This window comes from Panthera uncia, chromosome B1, assembly GCF_023721935.1.
Source record: "Panthera uncia isolate 11264 chromosome B1, Puncia_PCG_1.0, whole genome shotgun sequence".
In the NCBI taxonomy this organism is placed as follows: Eukaryota; Metazoa; Chordata; class Mammalia; order Carnivora; family Felidae; genus Panthera; species Panthera uncia.
Genome location: NC_064811.1, coordinates 162839740 through 162866570, shown reverse-complemented (window position 1 = coordinate 162866570; position 26831 = coordinate 162839740). Strand labels below are relative to the sequence as shown.

The window sequence follows — 26831 nt, the reverse complement described above, 5'->3', positions numbered from 1 at the left end:
AAAGCATAAAAGTTATTCCAGTTTCTTTAAAATTTTTTAGGAAAAAATAAATAAAACTTCTTAGATCATTGAGCCCACCCTACATTTTTAACCCTGAATGGACACATAAATCATAAAACAAAACCTTCTTCACCTGTAACCACATATTATATTATGCCAACTCGAAGAACACAAATAGGTCTGTTCAAGTTACCAGAAGTGTTAAAGGAAGAGAAGAATGACCACTAGTCAGGAATCACATGGAAGAGTATCAGAGCTGAAAGAAGGGTGGCTGACACATCCCTAAGATGCTTCTCATTCATATTAGAATTCAGTCTTTTTTTTTTTAATTCCAGTTAGTTGCACAGTGTTAGTGTCAGGTGTATAATTTAGGAATTTAACACTTCCATACAACACCCAGTGCTCATCACAAGTGCACTCCTTAATCCTCACCGCCTAGCTCATTGATCCCCCCACCCACCTCCATTCTGGTAACCATCAGATTGTTCTCCATAGTTAGAGTCTGTTTCTCAGTTTGTCTTACTACTGGCCAAGATCTCAAGGTTTGACAATGCAGGTAATGAAGCTTTATCTTCAGATTGCCTAAAGTGTACTGCTGTCTAAATCTGAGATGCTAAAATATACTATAACTTGCCAAATACTCTTTCTTAACTATCTAACTCTGCCCTACTAATAATGACTGGCACCCACACTGGCCCCAATGATGACTACTTCCTATTGTAAATAAGCAAACCATACATTTGATAAACATTTCACCTAATTCCTTCCTGATTTGACTTTCTGATGTTCATCTCTTTTTATTTACTTACTCTCCCTGAAGCTTCTGCAGCAAAGCCTCTCAGCCCAAAATACCTCAGCTCCCCCATCTATTTTTTGGGTCTGTAATATAAACAACTTCAACTCACCCCAGAAAGCTGGACTGAAGTTCTAATAAAATTATCTGCATGCCTATACTATTGCATTTTATCTCAATTTACAGTTATCAGAGATGATGGTGAAACAAAAGGGCCTTCCTCCCACCCCAAGGGGAGGACCATGGTCCTCAGAAACACCTTACCCTCAGGGACACCCCCTCCCACCCCAGCCCCGGAAATAGAGAAAGTCTAAATGTGGACTCACCAACCAATTCTGACTCACACCTTTACTCAAGCTCCTACTTTGCACCATACACTGTGCTAGTTGCTTTAATCTATATTAACTCTTTAAATCTCACAGCTACATAGCATGCTGGATACCATTAACCTAATTTTTCCAATAAATAAAGTGAGTATCAGAGAAAATAAGTGGCTTGCCCAAGTAATTCAGACTAAGGTCTTCTGCTTTTGAGACTAGTGTTGTTTCATTATATCACTAGTGACCCAAGAAAGCAATCAACATCCATTTGGATGTTCCATTTCACATGGAAATGCATAGCTACAATTTATAAATGCCAGTCTTGAATGTGTTCATGCAAGAATTATAAACCTATAAACTGGTTATAGAAAACACTCAACATAAGATGCTCACAAAGAGAGGTTCATTGGAAACCTGTATAATAAATACTGACTTTTTAAAAAAAGTGCTGACACTATTTCATACAGCTTTAAAATAGTTTATCCCCTTAAATCTCCCCTTGACTTTGCCCAACACACACACACACACACACACACACACACACACACACACACACTTTAATTGAGGAAAATTATATCAAAACTGAATTCATAAAATCATTAAGAAGTTTAGCATTCTCTACCCACTGATAAAGATGCTAAAAAACAGGTGAATGACCCAAAGATAATGAGCAAGAAGAAATGAAATGCTGGATAATCCATAAATAGACAAAGAATAACTAAATGACAGGTAGGGCACATGTAACCTATATAATTTGTCGTCTTACCTCCCAAGTAGACTTAAATCCTAAAGCAGAGAGAGAAAATAAATATTTATAGCCTTAACCAAGGTATTAGCTCTATCAAGCATCCATATAATCGGATATTTCCCATCTCAGGAATAGAAGACTGCTCAACAGAACAGGACATCACAGAGCAAAGGCCTAGAAGATACTTGGTTGACCATCTAATCCAACACCCTCAATTTGCAGTTAAGGAACTTCTGGCCTAGTCAAGCAACCTGCTCCAAGCCAACAACCAATATCAGTGCCAATATGAAAGCCAACATCTCTCAGTGTTCTTTTCATAGCACCATACCACTGCTACCAAAGGTACACCATGGCAGCTAACACCTACTCATCACCCACAAATATTTGCTCGGGATACAATTTATATATTGTAATCCAGGAAATACCACCATATACGATAACCACAGCTTCCCAATTTGGGAAACTGCTAAAGCGCACTCTGACTGTCCCTAAAACCCAAATTACTTTCTACTCACAGAATTCACTTATATCCACAGGAACTGGCCAAATGCTCCTCAGATATATTCCACTCTCAGATTTCCCAAGGAGAAAGTGATACAAAAACCACCGCATGAAATTAATGAGGATAGAATTAGTACCTTCCCCAGAAAGCAATCTCTGGTGTGCCTTTCGTGTAGATGGAGTCACTGGTGTCATTCAGCCCGTTGGTGATCCCACTAGAATAACCCATCACTATTCCACCATCTGCTGAGACACTCAGGACGTCTTGCTGTCCTGCCACTGTTGTCCTCTCCAGAAACTGACTGCCTTCTTTAATGCGTTGCTGTATCATTGGAGTGAGAGGCATTTCAAAGCTAAAATAGCTATCAGGTTCTGAATATAATGTCTCCAAGGACTCAGCACTGTAGTATAAGGAAGTGTTGTCCAAAATGGTTTCAAACTGGGAGCTGTACACATCAGTGGAGTCCTCTGTATAGGCAGGCCCAAGGACATCATCATCTCCTCCCCTAAAGTGCTCCTCTTGCTCAAGAATCCTGGAAAGAAAATAAGAATAAAGAATTTCAATATTAGGTTAATATTCTTTTTACTTTTTCCCTTTCAACCATATAAGAAAGATAATATTCTGTAAAGCTAACAATTTTGTTCTTTGGGTTATGTCTTAATATATTTGAAAAGGAAGCTATCACAGAAACATATTCGGGTTGAAGAATCTCTTAGCATACATGTGCTGTCTAAATAATTTCTGTAGTTTCAAACTAATTTCCTAGTATGTGACTATATTTGAATGAAATATTAAATTCTCATTTTAGCCAACTAAACTCCACAAATTCAAATTGTTAACAGCCACTGTCATCCTTAATTTTAACAGAACACAGATAAATATACTGTGTAAACTTAATGGAGTAAAAATGCACTAAACTTTCATCGGTTTATTAATACATTCTGATTTAAACAAGACCAACTGCCCTCAAGAGGATGAGAAGATTAGAATCCAAGGGCCGCCCCCTGCTGACAACAAGGCAGCACTGCAGAGAGTTTTCAGACCCAAAATTCGACAGCCAGCGAATGACCTTTAAAAACAAAAACAATTTTTTTAAAAGCCAACAAACATGTTTATTGAAAGGCTAACCAAAACAGTGAAAACCTATAAACAATTAATTAGTATGCAGCACTGTGTTCAAATATTAAAAATGAATATTAGGATAATTAAGTAAATTTTTTTAAACTCCATAACAGCAAAGCTCAAGAGTTAGAAAAACCTGGGGCTGAATGTTGGATGTGCCAATTACCAGCTATATCACTTTAGAAAACCTTACTTAATCTCTCTAAGCCTCAAATTCCTATAAATAAGAATAAAAATAGAAAACTACCTCACATAAATCTATTATGAGGATTCACAATCAACAATACAGTTGTCTTTGCTGTTTTTAAATTATAAAGGTCTACCACATACCAAATAGTATTCTGGGTTTATATCTCTTAATGGCTTCTCACTGCCCATGGAATAAAATGGGAAGCTCCTCCCTACCTCTCCATGCTCATTTCCCAACCCTACAGCTCCTTATGCACCAACCACACTATTGAGTTTCAAATCTTCTAACTTTCCATAAAGACTTCATTTCACACAACTCTAGGAAGCGCACATAGCTAGGCAATCCAGCAGCTCCTTTGCACATTTTGTTCCCTTCCTCCCTGGAATATTCTTCCCCATTTTCTGCCTGATTAACTCATATTCATTTCTCAAGTCTCAGCCTACTTATCATTTCTACAGAAAGGCCTTCTCTAAGCCATCAACCGAATTTATTTTTTTCTAGTATGTCTCTGTTATTTTCCTTCCCAGAACCTACCACAATTTGTGATCCTATAATTATTAACATGTTTATGTAGTCAGTGTTTATCTTTAGCAGTAAACGCCATGAGGGAAATGACCACAAGTTATTATCTATTTTGAACATTCTTTTATGTCCAGTATTTAGCAGGGTCAAGAACATCACAGACAGTCAAAAACTATTTGTGGAAGAAGGGAGAGGGGAAGGGTGGAATAAATTAATAATATGCACAATAGCAAAAGTGTATATTTCAGCGGGACTATAACTATTGAGCCATGTGCCGCATATCAAGGCTGCTTTTGAGGGACATCTAGAGATTTTGTGTGTTAGGGGGGTTGGGGAGGAAGAAGTGGAGAGGAGGAGTCCTGATAACCTTCCTAGAGGAGCATCACTCTAGGTGGATTTGTTAATTAACTATAGAGGAAAATGTATTTCCTTACACCAAACAAACAAACAAACAAAAAAAAACCCTTCAGCCTTGACACAGATGTTCTCCCACATAAACTAAAAAATGTGATGCTATGAGGACTGATGGATGAAAAGATGGTACAAGTTGGAAATGAGAGTACATGACAAATGACTTTGCCAGAAGGAGCACTGTATGGTCAAGACAGCAATGAAAAGAAGTGAACAAAGATGAGTTATGTCTTCCATTTATCCAGGCTCTAAGCTGATATGGATGTCAGAAATGTATGGCAAGATCAGGAGATACCATATCATGCTAAGCTGATTTATCAGGCCCAAAATCAAAACATATGCTACTTGTAAGAAGGGATTCTCATGTGAATGCCACAGAACAACTGAATTCGAAAGTCTACTTCTGACCTCCTGACCTCCTTTCTAAACCTAGAAAACTGAGGCAACCCAAACCCAAACCTCTGCGTTCACACATGTATGCGGCTTGTATATAGGCACTGGTGTTGCACACAGAAGAAGTGCCTAAGATAGGATATAGTGATTATAGGATATGTCAAGAGTCCAAACCTTTTCATATTATTAAAGATAACTGTGGGGTATTTTAGTTACCTTAATGTTGGAAAAGTTGAAACCTGTCAAACATAAAAAACGTCAGAAATGGATCCACATGAGTATGGTGTTCACAGCCTCTCTGTAACTCTGCCTCCCCAGTTTATGCCTAATGCACAGCTTTATAACAAGATCACTTTTATATCTTAGAGACTTAGAAGGAATCTGGCTTATAATAAATTCTCTTCCATTCTATAATAACAAGGACCCAGGATATTATGTTGAGTACTCATGGCCAAGCACAGGATAAAGATCTCTTATAATGTGTACAAGGCATCACAGACAGCAGGATGACTGTGGGAGCTCACCTTTCCTTGTCTCTCTCCAGTTCAGGTTTCTTCTCAAGATGTTCTTTGTTTTCCTTTAGGAAGACTTCATCCTCTCCACTCTCAACAAGAGGCAGAGGGGAAAACGTCCCTGAGCTGGTGCCCAGCTTCTCTGATGATCTCCAGGTTTCATCCCAAACACTCTCAGTTAAACCAACTGAATTATACAAACCAGCACATGAAATGAGATGGGTTGGCACTCTGGAAAGTTCTCTGTTTTCAGGAGAGGTGCTCCTTTCCAATGATATCTCAAAATCCACAGGATGCTGTATCTCTCTTTTCTCCCCTCCTGTCCACAATATTTCCACTCCTTGAAATTCCACGTGTTTGACCCGGCCTGGGCGTCCTGTGGAGCTACCTTGATCAGACCTCTTCTCTCTCAAAAGAGCAACACTGCCTGCAGAGGTATGCGTCACTGCTGGGCTCCCCAGGGAGGATATAGAACAAGCTGGCTCCTGCACATGGACAGCCCCTTTTCTACCATTATTAGTTATCTTGGAAAGCTGTGCCTGAGCTTCTCCGGTTAAGAGTACAGTCTGATCCTTCTGGATGCTCAAATAAAAGTTCTCCTCAGTCGTAACTTCAGCTGAAAGAGGTATATCTGGTGCTTTTTCTTGGCCAGGAGGAAATAATTTTTTGGCTCCCTGTCTCTTTGTTTTATGAGGGACAGTGTCCAGCTCTTTATCCACCTGCTGAACTGAAAAACTAGAAATAGCATCTTTGTCCAGTACCTTTGTAGCCTGTAATGTTCCTGAAGCTTTTCTGGCCTCTGTGGCTTTCAGGGTTGAAATCAAGGAGTCAATGGGTTGTAAACTTTGTTCCTTGAGGTGACTTTGAGAGAGGGACTCTCTGACATCTTTTGGTCCTTCGGTAACACTCTCAAGCCCAGACTGGTGGCCATGAAGAAGCTGGACCCCCAGCTGCCCTTGTGGGCAGCCTGGCAGAGACTCTGTATCAAACCCAAGAGAAGTTCTTAGGCCTTCTCCACTATCCTCCATGGTCCCATATTCTGGAAATTCATTTGTGACATTTGGTGGGAGTAAAGTGCTTCCTCCATGATCACCTACGAGTAGAACAGAAGGGACACATAACTTGTTTTGAACAATAGGTTAGAATATGTAATGATAAATATCCACACATATTAGGTACTCAATAATCCTTATTTGATTCTTTCACTGTCTCCTGCCCTCAACCACTCTGCAACACATCCTTCTTGTAACTTTGCCAATGGTCCCTTCCATTTAGCTTACATGAAAGTAACCACAAAGGTTTTAGTATAGAAAGAGGCAATCTAATGACACATGCCATATTTCACCCTCCTTTTGATAAGGTCCCACACAGAAAACTCAGTTGCTGCACATGCAAAAAGAGACTAAAATAAAATACCTATCACTTTTATGTGATACCATTTATGAAGTAGTAACTAAAATATTTATATTGGGCATAAAAACAAACAGCCTTACGATCCAGCCAAAAGTATCTGTGCAGTGCAATCTCTGAGACAGAGCCTCAGAACAAAGATATGATCTATCTAAAGTCAGTAAATACTTTTTTGGCTGGAAGGCTCCCCTTCACTATTAGATTTCTCTGGGGGGGGTGGGAAATGCCTCCAGAACATCCCTGGACAATGAGACTAAAGTCAAAATGGAATAGGATACTTCATGTGTTAAGAAAATTTTCCAGGATCCCAGCCACATAAAATTTAAACGGTGTGTTACGTAGAACCCCAATATATGAAGCAGTGAAAACAATAATTAGTATATTTTTACTACAGTGAACCAAATTTACATTTTCTTACTAAAATAGCAGTCATTGAGAACAATGAAAACATTCTGATGAAGAAAAATTTTAACTGAGAGTTTATGGAGACCAGTTACAGTTACATCAACCCCACTATCCAATTTTCTTCCAAACTTGGTTTTGGTTACTTTGTATCAAGAAAATCCTCATCTACAGTAGAAATGCAGTGTACTCACTTTAACAACTTTATTCAAGAGGACATTTGTTGTGTTGTTGTTGTCATTTTTTTAATGTTTATTTACTTTTGACAGAGAGAGAGAGAGAGAGAGAGAGAGAGAGAGAGAGCGCGAGCATGAGCAGGGGAGGGGCAGAGAGAGAGACACACACAGAATCCGAAGCAGGCTCCAGACTCTGAGCTGTCAGCACAGAGCCCGACATGGGGCTCGAACTCACAGACCGTGAGATCATGACCTGAGCCAAAATCAGATGTTCAACCGACTGAGCCACCCAGGCGCCCCTGTTGTGCCGTTGTTTTTAAAGCACTGTGAATTACAACCTTCCTATTTGGTGAAATGTTAGATAAATGTCTGAATATTTACACTGAACATGAAAGACTTGATTCTAAGGCATGTACAAAATGAACTTAACTTAGAAATGTGTTGGGGCACCTGGGTGGCTCAGTCAGTTAAGCGTATGACTTCGGCTCAGGTCATGATCTCGCAGTCCGTGAGTTCAAGCCCCACGTCAGGCTCTGTGCTGCCGGCTCAGAGCCTGGAGCCTGTTTCAGATTCTGTGTCTCCCTCTCTCTATGACCCTCCCCTGTTCATGCCCTGTCTCTCTCTGTCTCAAAAATAAATAAATGTTAAAAAAAAAAAAAAGAAATGTGTTAACATATGGTATCCCCCAGTATGCAAAATATACAATCAGTAATACATCTGAGAGTATATACTGTTTAATATTCCATTTTTTAAACAATTAGAAATATATTTTTAAAATTAAATTTGAATAAGGTATGGATGGAATCCAAGAAGCACTTCTCTGTGATAGCAGTATTTATAACACCTTCATAAGACAAGACTAAGAGAATGTGGCTTGGTGAAATCTGAAGAGGGAGCATCTCTTCAAATCCTGACTTTGAAAACAAAGATAGTTAAAAACAGTAAGATTCCTTTTCCTCAGGTGCATATTGACATTTTTCCCTCTTTTAAGATTCAGTGGTTTGTAATATGCTCCCAAAATTATACTATTACCACTCTCTAATTCCAAAACATTTCACCACCGCCCCAAACAGACCCATATATATCAGCTGTCACTCCCTATTGCCTTATCTCCTCAGCCCCTCATAACTACCAATCTTCATTCTTTCTCTGGATTTGTGTGAATCTGAACATGTCATAAAAATGGAATCCTATAATATGTGGCATTTGTATCTGGCTTTTTTCACTTAGCACAATGATTTCAATGTTTATCCACATTGTGGCATGTATCAGAACTTCATTCTTTTTTATTGCCAAATAATATTCTATTGTATGGATATACCACAGTTTCTTTATTCATTCATCAGTTGATGGACATCTGTGTTGTTTCTACTTTTAGGTTATTAGGATTAATAAACATTTGTATATAAGTTTTTGTGTCTACATTTATTTTCAATTTTTGTGGGTAATACATCTATGAATGGCATTTCTGGGTCTCATGATAATTCTGTTTCATGCCTGAGAAGCTCCCAGTTTTCCAAAGCAACTGCACTATTTTACATTCCTACCAGCAAAGTTTGAGAGTACCATTATTGTCCATCTTTTTTTTTTTTTTAATTTTAGCTGTCCTGGTGGGTACTGAATGGTATCTCACTGTGGTTTTGATTTGCATTTCCCTAGTGACTGATATTGAGCATCTTGTCATATACAAATTGGTAATTTGTACATTTTCTATCTATTCAGATCCTTTGCCCATTTTATAACTCAGTTACTTGTCTTTTTATTATTACGCTATAAGAATTCTTTATATATTCTGGACAGAAGTTCTTTATCAGGTATATACTTTGCAAGTATTTTCTCCCATTCTGTGGGCTGTCTTTCCCTTTAGTTGATGGTGTCTTTTGAAGCACAAAAGTTTTTAATTTTGATAAAATCCAACTTATCTACTTTTTCCTTTCATTGCTTGTGCTTTTGGTGTTATATGTAACAAATCATTATCCAATCTAAGGTCAAAAAATTTATTCCTATGTTTTCTTATAAGATTTTTACAGTGTTAGCTACTACATTTAGATTTTTAATCCATTTTGAGTTAACTTTTGTATATGGTGTGAAGTAAAGACCCAACTTCATTTTTCATGTTGGATATCCAGTTGTCCCAACACTATCTGTTGAAAAAACTTCCATCTCCCACTGAACTGCCTCGATATCCTTGTAGAAAATCAACTGACCATAAGTTTAAAGGTTTATTTCTGGACTCTCAATTCTATTCCATTGAGCTAAAAGCCTATCTTGTTGCTGGTATTACACCATCTTGATTATTATAGCTCTGTGGAAAGTAAAATCAGGAAGTGTATGTTCTACTTTATTCATCCTTTTCTAATTTGTTCTGACTATTCTGGGCCCCTTGCATTTCCCATATGAATTTTAGGATCAGTTTGTCAGCTGATATTTTGAGAGAGACTGGGGTGAATCTGTAGAGTACTGGAATCTTAACAATAATACTATTACATCTTTTGACCTATGCTATAGACTGTCTTTCCATTTAATTTTCTTTAATTTCTTTTAGCAAATTTCTATAATTTTAAATACACAAATTTTGCATTACTTTTATTAAATTTATACCCCTTAGTGTTTTATTCTTTTTGCAACTATTAGAAGTAGGATTCTCATTTTTAAAATTTCATTTGCAGATTATCCATTGATAGCACATAGAAACACAATTGGTTACTGTACACTGAACTTACATCTTGTAACCTTGCCAAACTTTTTAAGTTCTAATAGCTTTTTTATGGATTCCTTAGGATTTCCTATATACAAAATCATGTCATCCATGAAAATAAATAGTTTTACTTTTTCTCTTCTTTCTTATCTGGATGTCTCTTATTTATTTTCCTTGTCTATTTTCCCTGGCTAAAACCTCTACTATAATGTTGAAAAGAAGTAGTAAGAGCAGACAACCTTGTCTTGTTCCTAAATTTAAGAGAAAGCTTTTAGTTTCTCACCATTAAGTATAATGTTAGTTGTGGACTTTTCACAAATGCCTTATATCCGGCTGAAGAAGATCCCTTCTATTCCTAGTTTGTCAAGTGTTTTTATCATGAAATGGTGTCAAATTCTGTCAAATGCTTTTTCTGTTAACTGAGATGCTCATGTGGGTTTCATCTTTTTTTCTAGTAACCATTATTATATCAACTGATTTTTATATACTGAACCAATCTTGCATCCCTGGAATAAATCTCATTTGGTCAGAGTGTATAATCCTTTTTATATTTTGCTAGATTCAGCTTTCTAGTATTTTTGCTGAGCAATACTGGTCTGCAGTTGTCTTGTACTATCTTTGTCTGGTTTTGGTATTAGGGTAATGCTGGCTTCACAAAATGAATTGGGAACTATCCCTATATTGGTACCTTTTTACAACTTTTAAAAACATTGTTCACGTTTTACACTTTTTTAGGCTTTTAACAGTTTTCTCTGTGTTCATCAGTTTCTTCAGCATTTCCAAACTATAAATTTGTTGTTAGTATGCAATGAAAGAAAATGGTCAATAATCTAAAAAGATGTTTTTCTTTCTTTAACATAGTGAAAGAGCTTAAAGTAGATAGAGAAGTATTTAGTCCCCAGTAGGATATATTTCCTTTAGATTTTAAATGTTTTTCATTATTTCTCTAAGCTAGGGTATACCTTTACAAATATTCAAGGATCAAAGAATATAGAATTTCAAAGGTTGAAGGGATTTAAGAATTAATTCAGCCAGCTAACATAATTAAGGCAGGCAGCTGAGAAGGCAGGTTCAACTGAATGATGTACTCTACCAAAATAAATAAAAGTCAGAGCTTATCTATTCTACCTTTACTATGCTTTACATCCCTCCCTGCCCCTCCATCTTTATTGGTAGTAAGGTACTCTAATATGTGTGTCTTCAAACTTTTCCCTGAAACTTAAAAATCTTCTGAAATAGTTATCCAAAACCCAGCCTCATTTTCCCACTTTGTTCCTAAAACAAAAGTTTATGTTGCTTTCAGTAGTTCTGCACTGCCTAGAGAATAAAGTCTAACGTCCAAACTCGTTGATCTAGAAGTCAGGATCCATAACCCAGTCCCAATGTATCTTTCTCAAACTATTCTCTTTCTCTTGCTCAACCCCCTTTTCAAATATGCTCTACTACTGCTTCTCTAACTGAAGGAGGTGGGCAGCACATGAATACCTTGAAAAGGTTCTCTCAAATATGTACTGGAAATTAAGTTAACTATGGATACACTCCTGTGTCTGTGCTCAACCTCTTTTCCCCATAGGATAGGTTTTCTTCCCATCTCTAAACGACCAGATTGTTTTCATCTTTCAAGACCTAACTCAAATCCCCTCTTTGATCTTTCAAGACCAAACTCAAAGCCTTCCTTTAATCACCATCCCTTATAAGAAGTCACTTCTCCTCCTTACAAATGTCAAGAGAATTTTAGCTGTATATTACATAGTGTACAAACACATGAAATAAGTGAACGTAATATTACCTCATATTTTAAAGCTTTAAAAGACTACAATTTTTAACCTATCAGAAGTGTTTTAACAAAACTGTCCACAGTTACCACTGAAGCCATACATACGTTTAACATCAAAAACATACTATGATGAAATCTATTTAACAAAGGGAAAAAAAATATACTTTATCATTTAGAGGTCTACTTTGTTCTAACAGTTTAAACTCCCATCTGTAAAACAACCACTAAAATAAACACTGGTACACTGGTCCAAAGAGAAGTGACCAGAAAAAAATCAAGAAAAAAGGACTCAAAGAAATTAAATAATCTCTCCATTCTATAATTAATACTTGTCATTAAAATGTATCTCATAAAGGAGATGGCAAATGCCTCAGCTGTGGGCAACAGCTTGTGATATCTTGATATAACAACTTGGCAACTGGTCAAAGAAAGACAAAAGGGAGAAGGGAAAAACCAAAACCCTGCATGACAAATCGTCCTCTTTACTATTCCAGTCAGTTCTCCTGCTCTAACTTTACTGTTCTAATAAGTGCTATTCTAATAAATGTTGTTTACTTCTAAACTAAATAAGAACTAGCACAGACTGAGAGAAATCAATGCTCTGAGAGGCAAAATGACTTGACTAAGGTAAATGAAACGATGGTCAACAAAGTATTCTAGAAGAATTACAAGTCAGGACTAGATTCCTAGTCTTTTATTTCTCAGGAGTAAATTCCTGGAAAAAAAAACTAAGAGGCCTCTGACTTGTCAGACCTTTATTTCTAACAGCGATATTACCAGACACAATACAGAATGAAAAATCTTCTAGTTGTAGCTCCTAGGTAGAAGTAGCCTTAAAGACCACATGGCTCTTAGTTAGAGTGCTCATCACAGAATTCAGCATAGCACCAAATCTTTCAAATAAGGCACCTGTTTGTTAGAATGCAAGAGTAGTTTATTTTTGCTGTTTGCATTTCAAGTCACCATTTAAACTGTATTTGACAACAAACAAAACTTCATACAATATTAATCTTGACCTTTTTATTTGGAATTTCTGATTTATTCCTTATGTTTAAAAATCGGGACTATTTATATTAGGGTGATTAAAAAAAAAAGACCAAATTCTTCTTTTACTATAAAGATTTTTTTTCTGCTCCCTTTTGAAACAAGGTCATAGATACTTCCCATAAATACACAGATACTTCCAAAATTCTTTCAAATTCAGCAAACATTTATTAATTACCTGCTACATACTAAACATAAGGGGATTCAAAACTGAATGTTGCCAAAGCATGAAAAATCTGTTAAGCATGTTAGAAAAAGTTATTCTGGTAGCATGTGAAGGGATGTACAGGGAAGAATGAGCACAAATAGGCTCAGGAGTAACAACAGGCTACTTGCAATAGGACAGGTGAGGTGATGTGTGCCTGAGCCAGGGCGAAGGCAGAAGGGACAGAGCAAAGACACAAGAGGCTGCTACATCTCCCACTCCAGCCAGTATCCACACCCAATATCACCTCATGCCCTCTGCCCAGCCCTCTCTAACTTCAACATGCTTCCACAAAGCTACTGCTCAGTCTATGCCAACTGCTGTGGGCTCTTATACCTAACTTGTTAAAGCTTTTCCTTCACCTCTGTCACTCTGTATCTACTACTAATGTAAGAATCCAAGTGAATACTGAAATAGCTATTTCTCTTCCAGAAAGTCTTACTGAATTACTCTTGCCTAAATTTGGTCTCACATCTTAGCAAAGGGATTTGCTAAGTATAAAAAAAGAACTTTAGCACTTGCCTAAATAGAAACCACACACTAGTAGAATCTGAATTAATAAGAGTTCATAGCTTTTCTACATTTATTTTTCCCTTAAAGGAATGAAATGTAGTGTCAAATGTGTAGGAGGGAGGGGAGAAGAGAGAGAAGACCAGCTTTTCACATTCAAGTGAAATATATATATACTTTTGGGGGTATCTATTTATATTCCTTTAGGAGTCACCCTTTTCTAATAGGAATATTATCTGCTGTTTCGTGGGTTTGGTCAGATCCCTAACATTGTTTCCTGTTGCTTTTCCTGTGATGAACTAAACCCACTAATTTTTAAATTTTTTTTTCTTTTAACTTAATATAGAGAGAAAGAAATGGGCTACTTTTGAATGTTAAGATCAATTTCAGGAGTGCTTTGGGTTGTATGTTAAATAGTCATCAACTTCTAGGACACAGGGACAGGGCTGAAATAAGACAAAATGGAATAGAAAAAAAAATCCTTCTACATAAAACTAAAAAGCTTCTTGTTTGGTAAAGAAAATCATTGACAAAATGAAAAGGCACCCTACTGATATGGAGAAAAATCCTGAAAATCACATATCGGATAAAGAGTTAATATCCAAAATATAAAAAGAACTCATACAGTTCAATAGCAGGGGAAAAAATCCAATTTAAAAATGGGCAGAAGTTCTTATTTTTTTCAAATAAGACAAACAGATGTACATACAGGTACATGAAAAAACGTTCAACATCACTCATCATCAGGGAAATGCAAATCAAAATCACAATGAAATATCACCTCATACCTCTTAGAATGGCTATTATATTATCAAAAACACAAGAATAACAAGTGTTAGAGAGGATGTGGAAGAAAGGGAACCCTCATGCACTGTTGTAGGAACATAAATTGGTGCAGCCACTATGGAAAATAGTATAGTGGTTCCTCAAAAATTTAAAAATAGAACTATGATATAATCCAGCAATTCCACTTCTGGGTATTTGTCCAAAAAAAAAAAAAAATGAAAATACTAATTCGAAAAGACACAGGTACCCCTATGTTCACTCCAGCATTATTTACAATAGCCAAGATACAGGAACAGCCCATGTACACATGGATGGATGAATGAATAAAGAAAATCTCACACACACACACACACACACACACACACACACACACACACACATTATTCAGCCATAAAAAAGAAGGAAATCCTGCCACCTGTAGTAACATGGATACACCTTGAGGGTACTATGCTAAGTGAAATAAGTCAGAGAAAGACAAATACCATATTATCTCATTTACATGTGGAAATCTAAAAACAGCAACAAGGGGCGCCTAGGGTGGCTCAGTCAGTTAAGCCTCCAAGTCTTGATCTCAGCTAGGTCTTGATCTCAGGGTCACGAATTCAAGCTCTGCATTGAGCTCCACGCTGGGCGTGAAGCTTATCTGAATGAGAGAATGAACAAACAAATGGGTGAATGAATAAATAAAAGCAATAAATAAAATAAATAAATAAAGATAGATAGATAATAGATAGATAGATAGATAGATAGATGATAGATAAGTAAAAAACAGCAACAGCAACCAAGCTCATAGACAGGAAATGATTGGTGATTGCCAGAGGCAGAGGGTGGGGTTTAGGTGAAATGGGTGAAGGGTGGGGGGGGGGGGGGTCAAAAGGTATAAACTTCCAGTTACAAAATAAATCAATCATGGAGATGTAACATGTAGTATAGTGATTATAATTAACAATATTGTATCACATATTTCAAAGCTGCTCAAAGAGTAGAACCTAAAATTCCTCATCACAAGAGAAAAAAGTTGTAACTACATATGATGATAGATGTTAACTAGACTTATTGCTGTGATTATTTTGCAATATATACAATATCAAATTGTTATCCACTTGAAACTAATATAATGTTATATGTCAATTATACCTCATTAAAAAAAAACACCTGTTTTTCTTCAAATCAGGAGGAAATGACCTTGCTCCATATGATGGGCTTTAGAAAGACTGTGGCCCTTCTAAGAATGATTTTGATTGAGGACCAGTAAATGAAATGGATTTTCTTGCATTCTGGCTAGCAAACTCCTTAAAATGGTCAAAAAAAAAAAAGTAAGAACTATTTGGCAAGTCTGCTGCAGACTAGGATACAAGAAGCTGAAATGTGAAATAAAAAAGTTTATCATGAGGGATTCTGAGCAACAGAATGAAGGTTTCCCAAGATAATATGACTATCATGTCTATGCCTAAAGCCCCAGAAGAACCATAATTATGAATTCTATACATACACATTCCATAGAAATTGGACCCACTCATTTTTAAAAAGGGATTCTTTGGTTTTGTTTTGTCCTGTTTTTGTTTTGTTACCACAGGAATATAAACTACAAAAGGTTCAAACTTTGCTTTCTTTACCATTATATCCCCAGAGCCTAGAACATTAGTACGTAGCAAAATGGATGTATTTGTTGGAACAATAGATAAATTAAGAATGTCCTATACCCAACAGAATACCATTTAACAGAACCTCACAGCAGAAACAAAAAGAAACCCTCCAAAACACAAGCAAAATAACACATGTCAGTGCCATCCACCTTCTGTCCCCTACTCCCAAGTACAGGCTTAAACAGAACGCTGGAAACATGGGGATCCTTCCTAACATTACAGCTAGCTAATTCTTCCATTTGCTCAGCCAACATTTACTGTGCACCAAGTATGTGGTGAGCACTGGAAAACAGAGCAACGAACAAGGCCAACAGGGCTTTTGCTATCAGGGAGCTTACAATCCAGCAACTCCATCTGTATACACTTGTCCATTGCAGATAAAGTTCAGGCAGTGGTAACATTAAGGGAAGACAATATTGTCCATAGTTCCAGATTTCCACATGATCCTACAGGGGCTATTACCATTAAGAATAAATTTCTCAATTGATTATCTTACTCTAAATGCCATGTTGTCCCATATGTTACCCACAGCCACATATGGCTATTTAAATTTAAATTAATTAAAATTAAATAAAATTGAAAATCCAGTGTTCAATACCATATGTAGTTAGTGGCTACCATATTGCACCACACAGATATAGAACATTTTTATGTGATCACAGAAAATTCTATTTGAAAGCACTGTCCTAGAATCTTCCCACTCAGAGTGTAGCCTTGGGACAGCAGCACAGATACCACCCAGCAGTTTGTTAAAAATGCAGACTCGGGTACCACCCTAAACCTTCCTATCAGAATCTATATTTCTAAAAAGAACCTCAGGTAATGTGTACACACATTCAAGTATGAGAAGCACTTCTCCATAGTACTACGACAATATCTAGAAGTTGTTCTGACTACATTTAAAAAGCTACATTTTTTATTCTAAAAGATAACCCCAAGAATTCCTACCTCCTAACTAAAAAGTCCAACTGTTGAAATAGACAACTAAAGAAAGCATACAGTCTCTCATTCATACCAAGAGAAAGGCTTGCTCACTGTGGTCTGGGTTTGCCCTCCAATTATGCTGGAATCCTCAAGAGAGAAAGATAATCACCTCTACTGTGATATAATCTCTTTTTTATTTTACAACTCATAGTAAATTTGTTGCACAATTAATGGTCAATGACTCAACTCTACTCATGCAAAAAGACCATAAAATCCTAAAATAATACAAATACAAACTTGAGCATTGTAAACACCTATATGTTAACATCTGTACATAGCATTAATGAAGTTAACATGAGAACCTAAAGGAAAAGGGGTGAGGGAGAGGTAAGCTTTTCAATTTTTAAAACAGGGTTTCATCTCAGACTTTTAATGTACATGTCATTGGATATATTACTCGTAAAATAAAAATGCATGGGCAAGTTCACTCTAATGAGGTACTTCTGAGAGTGCACTAGGGGTTTGTAATCTGTTTTTTATGAGTACAAATCAAAGATTTTCAATTCTTTACAAATCATAGCTAACCTAGACACTAAAAATATATTTTCTCTCCTTTCCATGTACCTTGTTTCTAAATTCAATAATGTCCACGGGGCTCTTCGTTCCCTAATGAATATCAGCAAACACCTTAAGACTTGTATCATGAGTTAGTGTTATAAAAGAACTATAAATTCTTAAATTATTTTAACACTGGAAGTTTTATAGAAACAAGTTTAAAATCTCCCTGACTTGTCAAACAGGAATTCAGTCCCATATACAGAGGGGTGACTACTTTTCCCCTTTAGTCCAAAATTTCATAAATCGATAAAAAATAAATGGAAGACAAAGGTCCAATTTATAAAGCAAATATAAAAAGCCTTGCAGAGCTGAAAACTCTCAAATATACTTCTCCTACAAGTAACTATAATTCTTAACTGTGAATAATAATGATCAATGTTTTTAAGTCTAATAATCAATAAGCCTCTCCACAAACAGTGACACATACATGGGTTGTTCAGATTTGCAATGCAATAGAAAAAGTTGCCTTTAAAAAAACTAACCTAATCCATTTTTACTAAAGAAAATATGCTTAGTATGATAAAAATAACAGAAAATGAGTATGAGTGATGAGATTTTACTAAATGAGTAATCTAAGTACAATTATATTTTGATACACACTCTTCACCCTAATATAAGTCACTGAGAATGCTGGCTATTGCCTAGTCATTAATAAGTCTCCAAAAACACAGATATTTCAGGTACTTGCATGCTGTGAATCTAGGAAAAGGCCTGCCAGACACTACACAAGCTATTAGCATGTGCACACAAATAGAAGACTACTGTATTAATTGAACGTTCTCTTTCCTGAGTAATTAATAGTTACAGCTGTACTTACTTCAAGCAAAATTTCACATACTAGTGATTCAGAACCCATTTTTTTCCCATTCACTTCTAATCCCTGGGGAAATGACACTGGCTTACCATCCTAGTCAATTTCAGAGTAAGCTCTGTAAGCTAAGGAGTGGCACCTTATACACCATACAGAAGGTAAAATGAGTGATATAAGGAACAACCCATTGATTTTTTTTTTCAATATATGAATTTTATTGTCAAATTGGTTTCCATACAAAAAGGTGCCCTCCTCAATACCCATCACCCACCCTCCCCTCCCTCCCACCCCCATCAACCCTCAGTTTGTTCTCAGTTTTTAAGAGTCTCTTATGCTTTCAGCCCATTGATTTTAAACCAAAGTCTCTGCAATGTGCAGAACGTTGTTCTTGTCACGGAGAGGAAATACTGAGCGGTAAGAGCTGAATTTAAGCCGAATTTGAGCTGAATTCGGCTTAAGCTGAAATTAAGCTGAATTTAAAATCATGTTTTTTTTAAAGTTGGTTTCCTTTTTTCAAACAATGTTTCTCCACTGTCAACCCCTTCTCATAATTTTTGTTTCTTTTTATGTCCATATGTTGTGCTTCTCCTTTCAGCCATATCACTTCTGATTAGAGCTGTTCCTCTGATTTCATCCATTCTATCTATTTTCTACTACTTCTTCCTGTTTAGGAATTCACACTTTTAAAAACCCTATTTTATTTTTATTTTTTTCCAGCTTTATTGGGACATAATTGACCTACACCATTGTGTAAGTTTAAGGTGTACGTGTTACTTTGATACTTCTAGATTGCAAAATGTTTACCACCATAGTTTAAGCTAACATCTCCATCATGTCACATAACCATTTTCTTGTGGTGATAACATTTAAGATCTACTCTGCTAGTGGCTTCAAAATATATAATACAATATTATTAAGTATAATAACTATGCTGTACATTAGATCCCCAGAACTTACTCATCTTATAACTGGAAGTTTGTACGCTTTGATCAACATCTCCCTATTTCCTCCACCACCACTCCCAGCCTCTTATAACCACCATTCTATTCTCTGAAAAACCCAATTTTAACATTTCTCTGATCTTCACTGACTTTTTAAATTTTTATTTTGAAAAACAAAAAAAGTTTAAACGTTTAAATAATTTCACAATTATATTTACATAGGCATTCTCCTACTAAAGTTAATATGAATGTGGTCGTATTAATACAAATTCTTACATAAAATATTTAATAAAATACATTAATATTTAAGAAATTGAAATTGATGTTTCAAAATACAAGTCCTTAAAAAAAACAAAAACCAACAACCATTAATGCCAAGCAGCTGGAGTTCTAGTAGAGATGATAAACTACAGCTGTGGACTTCTCTGCACTGCTGTGTATCAAGACAGGTGTCAGATGCAATGGTAAACAACCTCGCTCAGCCTCCAATCTGTAATAAGCCTCAGCTGATTCATATTTGCATTCAGTAATTTTCATGCTCAATAAGAGACCCACAGTTTTGCTAAGGATTCAGCTGCAAAATAACATGTGCAATAATTCCAACTATATCTGAAATGCAAATTTTACATTAAGTTTAAAGTCAAATTCCCTTGTGAGAGAAAAATAAATGTTGTATTACTCTAAAAGTGACACTTTCGACAGAAAACAAACCCTCGTGTATAAACTAAGGAGTTAAAATACCTATTCTAAATCTCCAGTAGATACTACCTCAGTCTTAACTACAGTGTTCACAGAACATTTCTGTTGCTACTGTGTGGCTAATCCTGGTTCTTTTCTAGGGTATTCAGACATAGCCATACTTTAGACATGCAGATGGAAAGGAGTTTGAGCTCTTTAAGAGAAACTCCTCCCATATTCCCATCCAGCACCACAATATTATGTATTTCTAAAACTACAGGGGTAGCCCGTTTTCCACCTCCTTTCTATATAATGCATCACAAACAGAGAGTAGAGAAATAGGTTTTGAGAACTGTATTCTTAGGAAAGCCGATTGGACAACAACAACAACAACAAAAACAATGAAAGGAAATAAAATCACAGGTAAGAATATTGCTTTCTATTTAAAAATAAAAATTTTGGAAAATCCAATGTCAGATGCTAAAATAAACATTCCAGGTTAAAGCCAGGTAAGGTACTGGGCAAAAGCATTCAGAGGGCAAGTGGCATCTTTCTGGTGACTGGGGAGTTAAATATTGGCGTGGGCATCCCTAAATAATGCAGTATGCTCTTCCCTATGTCAGGATTCAGCACAACCTGGTCTAGCCCCAGGAGTCTCCTACTGGGACAGTCAAAAGACAAGACTAGTAAGCAAAAGCAGTCAATAATACAGATGGATCATTTCACAGCAGCATTTTACAAGAGATAGATATATAAAAATATATTTTCCTGCATAGACCTACAAATAGAGGTTACTCACAGAGATTACTGTAGCTCCAGCAGTTACCCATTGATCATAGAAAATGCCCAGTTCATCAGCTTAATGCTTGAGAAAAGTTAGCTAGAAAAGAAGCCAGCTAATTCAAAATCTGCTGTTCTAGTCAACTGGAAGCAAATTAGTTTCAAATTTCCTGGCAGCCCCTTTTGCCCTGCACTGCACGCGGTGATGGAAGCACTTTGAGCACTAGAAACCCTAGCTGAGAGGAGCTGCCGCCTCAGTCCCTCTCTCACAAAGGCTAAGCAGCCTGTTCTCTCGTTTGCTCGCCCTCTTTCTGCCTGTCTCTCTCTACCTTGGTAGCTTACCGAAAACAACCACCGTAGGGCTTTTCTATATTTGTGAAAACTACTTCCAAGGAGATAATTGAGATGATGGGAGTTAGCTTTAATGTAACCATTTCCCCAGTGCGGCAGCAGAAACCCCAGCAAAGGCTCCGGGAGGATTGTACCATCCTCTGTGACATCAGAGGTGGGGCTGTCATCTCAGTATTATGCAGCATTTTCTCTGATGAGAGAATGACATTTGTGAAAAGAAATGGATAGGTTCCCTTTAAAAGGGTTTAATTCTTGTGTTGTTTAAACAGAAAAGGAAAGAGCAAATACAACGTTGAAAGCTGCTGTAGGAAGACCTAAATCCTGCTTTGCCAGTCCTTATTTCACTGCTAAATGATGCTGCCATCTGAAGTCATTTTACTGATGATTACATTATCATTCCTGTGATTAAATTAATATTTAATGGGTAATTGATATTACTTGGAAAATGTGACATGAAAAATTCAAAGACATTAACATCTAGTTTTAAATATGATGGCATAAACTTTTACATCACTAATAGTACCCTGGACATATGCAATACCTTTCAACACAGAAAGTAAATTTCTGCTAAATAATAAAATCAGAATAGAAAATATTTATTTAATGCTTACTATGTGCCAGGCACTATCCTAAGCAGGTTTACTGTATTAATTCATCTATTCCTGCTAGCAGCCCTTGGGATAGCTAGTATATGAACCCATTTTACAGATAAGACTACTGAAAACACAACAGCTATGTAACTTGTCCGAGATCACGTGGCTAAAACTGGCACGGGCAGGATTCAAACATGGGCACAATGGCTGCAAAGTCCACCCTCACAAACACTAAGCTAAATTGCATCATGAGGGCTTCCTTATCAAAAGAATTCTAAAGGAGGAATACAATTTCCAAGATTTAGAACCACATCAAGCCAAATATAGCTACCCCTCAAGTAGACTGGCCTATATATAAGAGGATAAAAGTAGAAAGTGCACCTAGAGAAAGCATACCGAAACTGGAAATAATGCCCAGGAGTAGTTTACTGCTGACTACTCAAGTGACCTTAAGACAATGGCTTAAAATCTTTCATCTTTAGTTTCCTTATTTCTGAGCTGCAGGTTTTTTAAAAATTAAAAAAAAATTGTTTTAATGTTTATTTATTTTTGATGGGGGGGAGGGGCAGAGAGAGAAGGAGGCTCCCCTGAATCTGAAGCAGGCTCCAGGCTCTGAGCTGTCACCACAGAGTCCGATGCAGGGCTTGAACCCATGGACCATGGGTTCAGATCATGACCTGAGACGAAGTTTGGCTTAACCAACTGAGGCACCCAGGTGCTCCTAAACTGCAGATTTTTAAAAAAAAATTTTTTTTAATGTTTATTTATTTTTGAGACAATTGGAGAGACAGAGTGCAAGCAGCGGAGGGGCAGACAGAAGGAGACACACAATCTGAAGCGGGCTCCAGGCTCTGAGCTGTCAGCCCAGAGACGGACATGGGGCTCAAACTCACGAATGGTGAGATCGTGACCTGAGCCGAACCAACTGAGCCACTCAGGTGCCCCTGCAGATTTTTTTTTAATGTTTACTTATTATTGAGAGATAGAGACAGAGCAAGAGCATGGGAGGGGCAGAGAGAGGGGGAGACACAGAATCCGAAGCAGGCTCCAGGCTCTGAGCTGTCAGCACACAGCCCAATGCGGGGCTCAAACTCACAAACTGCAAGATCATGACCTGAGCTGAAGGCAGATGCTTAATCAACTGAGCCACCCAGGAGCCCATGCAGATTTTTAAATTATAAAGCAGTATTAAAATATAGTTAAAGCACAGGATCCAGGCTTGTAATCTGGGCTCCACCTTTTTCAATTATGTCAACTTAAGCAAATTATTTAACCTCTAAAGGGCTCAATTTTTTCATCCAAAAAAAAAAAATAATAAGGAAAACAATGGGGTTATTCTGAGAATTAATGAACTATGCCTATAAATAAATAAAGCACTCAAAGTAGCAACCAGTATATAATAAGAGCTTAAGGTTTATGAGTATTGTTTCCATAATCATCATTACTTTTAGTATCAATATCACATTTTTTTACTAAAACTGCCAATATTTCAAAAGCCTCTCCCTTTTTGAAAACCTCTCCAAGAAAAGCTGCTATTTTTCTAGAGTTGGTTAGAAAAACAAAGGACAACCTTTGCTGGCTTCATATACACATTAACCAATCAATGAATCAGATGAGATACCAGATGAAGTTATCAGGCATGCCTTTCAAAAAAGCTCTACATGGGGAAGAAACAGAAGCATTTATCTTTTTGCCCTCCCCAACTTCTTCTGCTGGGAATATGGAAGGAGGCTAGACCTAAAGCAGCAATCCGTAACTGTAGGCATCCTGTTAGGGAGGTCAAACGAAAAGAGAGTCCCCAAACCCACCATAGATCTCCCATTCCCATCTTCTCTTATGTTGGAGAGAAATAAACCTTTAGTTCAAGTATTTAATTCAAGTTTTCTGCTAAATGCAACTCTCCAGATCCTATGAAACACAACTGAAGGTCACAATTTCCCTATGGTTTCAACAGCTAACTAGAGGGTTGGGGTACTTCTCATCACTCTTCTGTTAACATCCTCTGAGCCTGCATCCTCCCCAATGTCAAGTAAAAGTCAATGGATGACCCTGGGGGAAAGAAAAAGTAAAACATACTGCTTCCCAATACTTAGTAGCTGTGTTGTCTTATCACAAACAAAACAACAAAGGGTTGAATGGCTGAAACAACAGCATGTGTAAAGCTCCTCCTTCATCTTAATTTCCTTTAGTCTCTAAATGGGTATATGCTACTAAGCTAATGTTGAAGGAGAAAAACAAACAAAAAGCCTAAAATACAAGAATGAGGATGATTGACAAAGTTACTGCTATTATAAAGGCTACATAACTGCAACTACAAGTGACCGTGAAGAACTATGTCTCCACCTCACAAATGTCTCAATTCCAAATGTCTAGCATTTCACATTAGGCTTTAACTAACACTATCTTAGACTGACACGTAAAACTCCCTATTTCAAAAAGTAAAACTCAAAAGTAAATTTGTTACATATTCTCTAGTCTCTCATGGCCACCATCTCTAAATAATGTATGTATAAAAAACAGCACTTGAGTCCATAACTAGGTGAAGTGAAAATTCTTTCAATCTAAAATGGAACCAGGGGATATGAAATGGAGAATCTCACACACATGCACCCTCAGAAAAACAGAACTTAGTAACTAAGAGACTGATTCCTATAAATGCCTGAATTACAGAAGACCAAGACTTATCTCCTGACCAATGAACATCTGCCACAACTCTCTCCCCGTCCTCAAGCCAATAAACTTACCTGCTTGAACTCTGGCTGGCCCTCTCCTCTGCAGTCCTTGGCCAGAAATACAGCCTGACCCAAACCCTCGATGGACTCACTTGTAGCTTGCTACAGCAAGCATTTCCCAAATTGCAATTGCTCTGCCATTCCCAAACTAACTCAATTTCTGGTGATTCAAGCTTGCCTCAGTTTACCTCTTTATTTAGACTGACAGTAGTGCCATCTTGAAGTCCTCAATTATATTTTTTCTGAAATGTAATCTAATAACACTGCCATTATTCTTAAAGGATATATAATATCAAAATATTCAAAGGAGAGAACCATTAAAAATTTCAAACCAATCTTCTGTTTGTACCTCTTCTGTAAAACAGTTTTTTCCAGAACTATCAGAGTGAACAAATCAAAAAGAGCCAGATTTATCAAATGTACCTTTTCATTAAAATTTAAAGGAATATTTTACGTTTTTGATAAACATACGAAATTTAAATTATAAAATATTTTGAACATTTACATAAAGTTGGTATTGACTATATCTTCTTATTTCCTGTATTGGTGCTCTGGCATTTGGAGTATCTTGATCTTGAAGAGGCAAAGCACCCCTCCCCAATCCCATTAGCTATTTCCTAGAGATAGCAATGGACTCCCCTGGGAGTGCACTTTTGATATACAAACCAACCAATCCACTGTCAGACCCCATTTCCTAAATCAATCTCTCACACTCTTAAACCAATATTCCTCCTACCCTATTCCCTCCAGGGGAATGGAGGACACCTAGGAACTACCAATCCTAAATGTACTCAAGGACCTACCCTGCCTTATCCATTCCTTTCTGCAAAAACCGTATTAAAGACTGAGTTGTATTCTCCCCAGTCCTCTCTGCCTCCTTCCCCGTTGTGGCCCTGCAGACCTACTATGTCTACTATTTCTAGGGCTCTGTGTTATTTCTCAAAAATTTAAAACAAAGTAATACAGACAGGCAAGCAAACTGTTATCCAATTTAATATGAGATTTTAGAATTAAAACCTTCTTACAAATCAAGACTGATTACATGATGCCAATTTTTATCACCATATCCCCTATTATTTTATTGTTTGCTTTGATTCACTCCTAAATCCATGTGGAAGACAAGATTATCAGAAGAACTGGTAACAATAATTCCTTATTTGAAATAACTTTCTTACATTGAGCTAATTCCAATAAATGAGGAGCCAGTTTCCATTTTATTTTTTAAGTCTGGTTCTTAGATCTTAAAACAAACAAAAACACACACACAAAAAAACAAAAACAATAACAACAAAACTCGATGCCAATTTCAGGATTACAAAAATTTAGTTTTTATATATTAGTCTATTGTCTCTATTATAAAGTACAGTCTAAGCTTCATGTAAAGAGATAAATAGAATCTTGGAAGATACAACATGAAATAAATCCAAGTGAGCAGAAAAGAGGAGTGAGCAATACCAAGATTGGTATAATGCCAGAGCCTTATACTATGAAATACTGTTAAAAGCAAAAAAGACCACTCTAAGGTAAAAGGTAACCTATGTTAAAAACAACACACAATAATAAAAAATAGAAATAAAAAATGAGACAACTGGCACCAAATGGGAGTCACTTATTGCTAACTCCACATGACCAAACTGAGACATAACTTAATTACAGTTCTGGCTCTTCCAGAAATGTAATCTTAAACCAGTCAATCAGGAATGAATCACCTGATCAGTACTAGTTAGGTAATATGCCTGACAGACCCCTGCTAACACCTAAAGGAAAGTAACTTTGCAAGAACCACCCCATTTTGTTGCCTACTGTATCTTTTTTTGTTCCTATTCCCTTATGCCTCTTTGTACGGCAAGTTGGAGCTCCTTCCTATCTCCTATATTGGATACTGATCCAAATCAACTTGAGCTCAAATAAACTCTTAAAATTTTTAATAGACCTCAGTTTATCTTTTAACACTTTTAACGTTAATTTGTACATATTTGCACAAATTTGCCTATAATTTAGGCTAATTTTATACAGTTTATTTTTATGTTAATTTTGTACATAAATTTAACAACATTTCACATAAAACAATTTAAAAAATAGCTTTTATTAACTTACATTTTAGACAATTATTTTATTAAAGCTTTTCACATGCAATTTGTCATTAGGGTCTTTGCCACCACTAGAGTCTTAACTTTGAGTTGTATTATATCTTTAGTTCTGTCTTAAGATACAGCAATATTTAAATCTGTGTGAT

At 36.6% G+C, this 26831-nt stretch overlaps 1 protein-coding gene across 9 annotated transcripts in view; it reads right to left on the bottom strand.

The window, feature by feature from the left end:
* Positions 1-26831, bottom strand: part of PSD3 (pleckstrin and Sec7 domain containing 3) — a 796552-nt gene that overhangs the window by 439360 nt on the left and 330361 nt on the right. For all 9 annotated transcript variants that reach the window (XM_049632446.1, XM_049632450.1, XM_049632452.1 and 6 more), the window contains 2 exons: positions 5526-6606; positions 2500-2895 (listed from right to left, as the gene is read on the bottom strand). In XM_049632446.1, the coding sequence (XP_049488403.1) occupies positions 2500-2895; positions 5526-6606 (1477 nt within the window). The remainder of the gene's footprint in view (positions 1-2499; positions 2896-5525; positions 6607-26831) is intronic.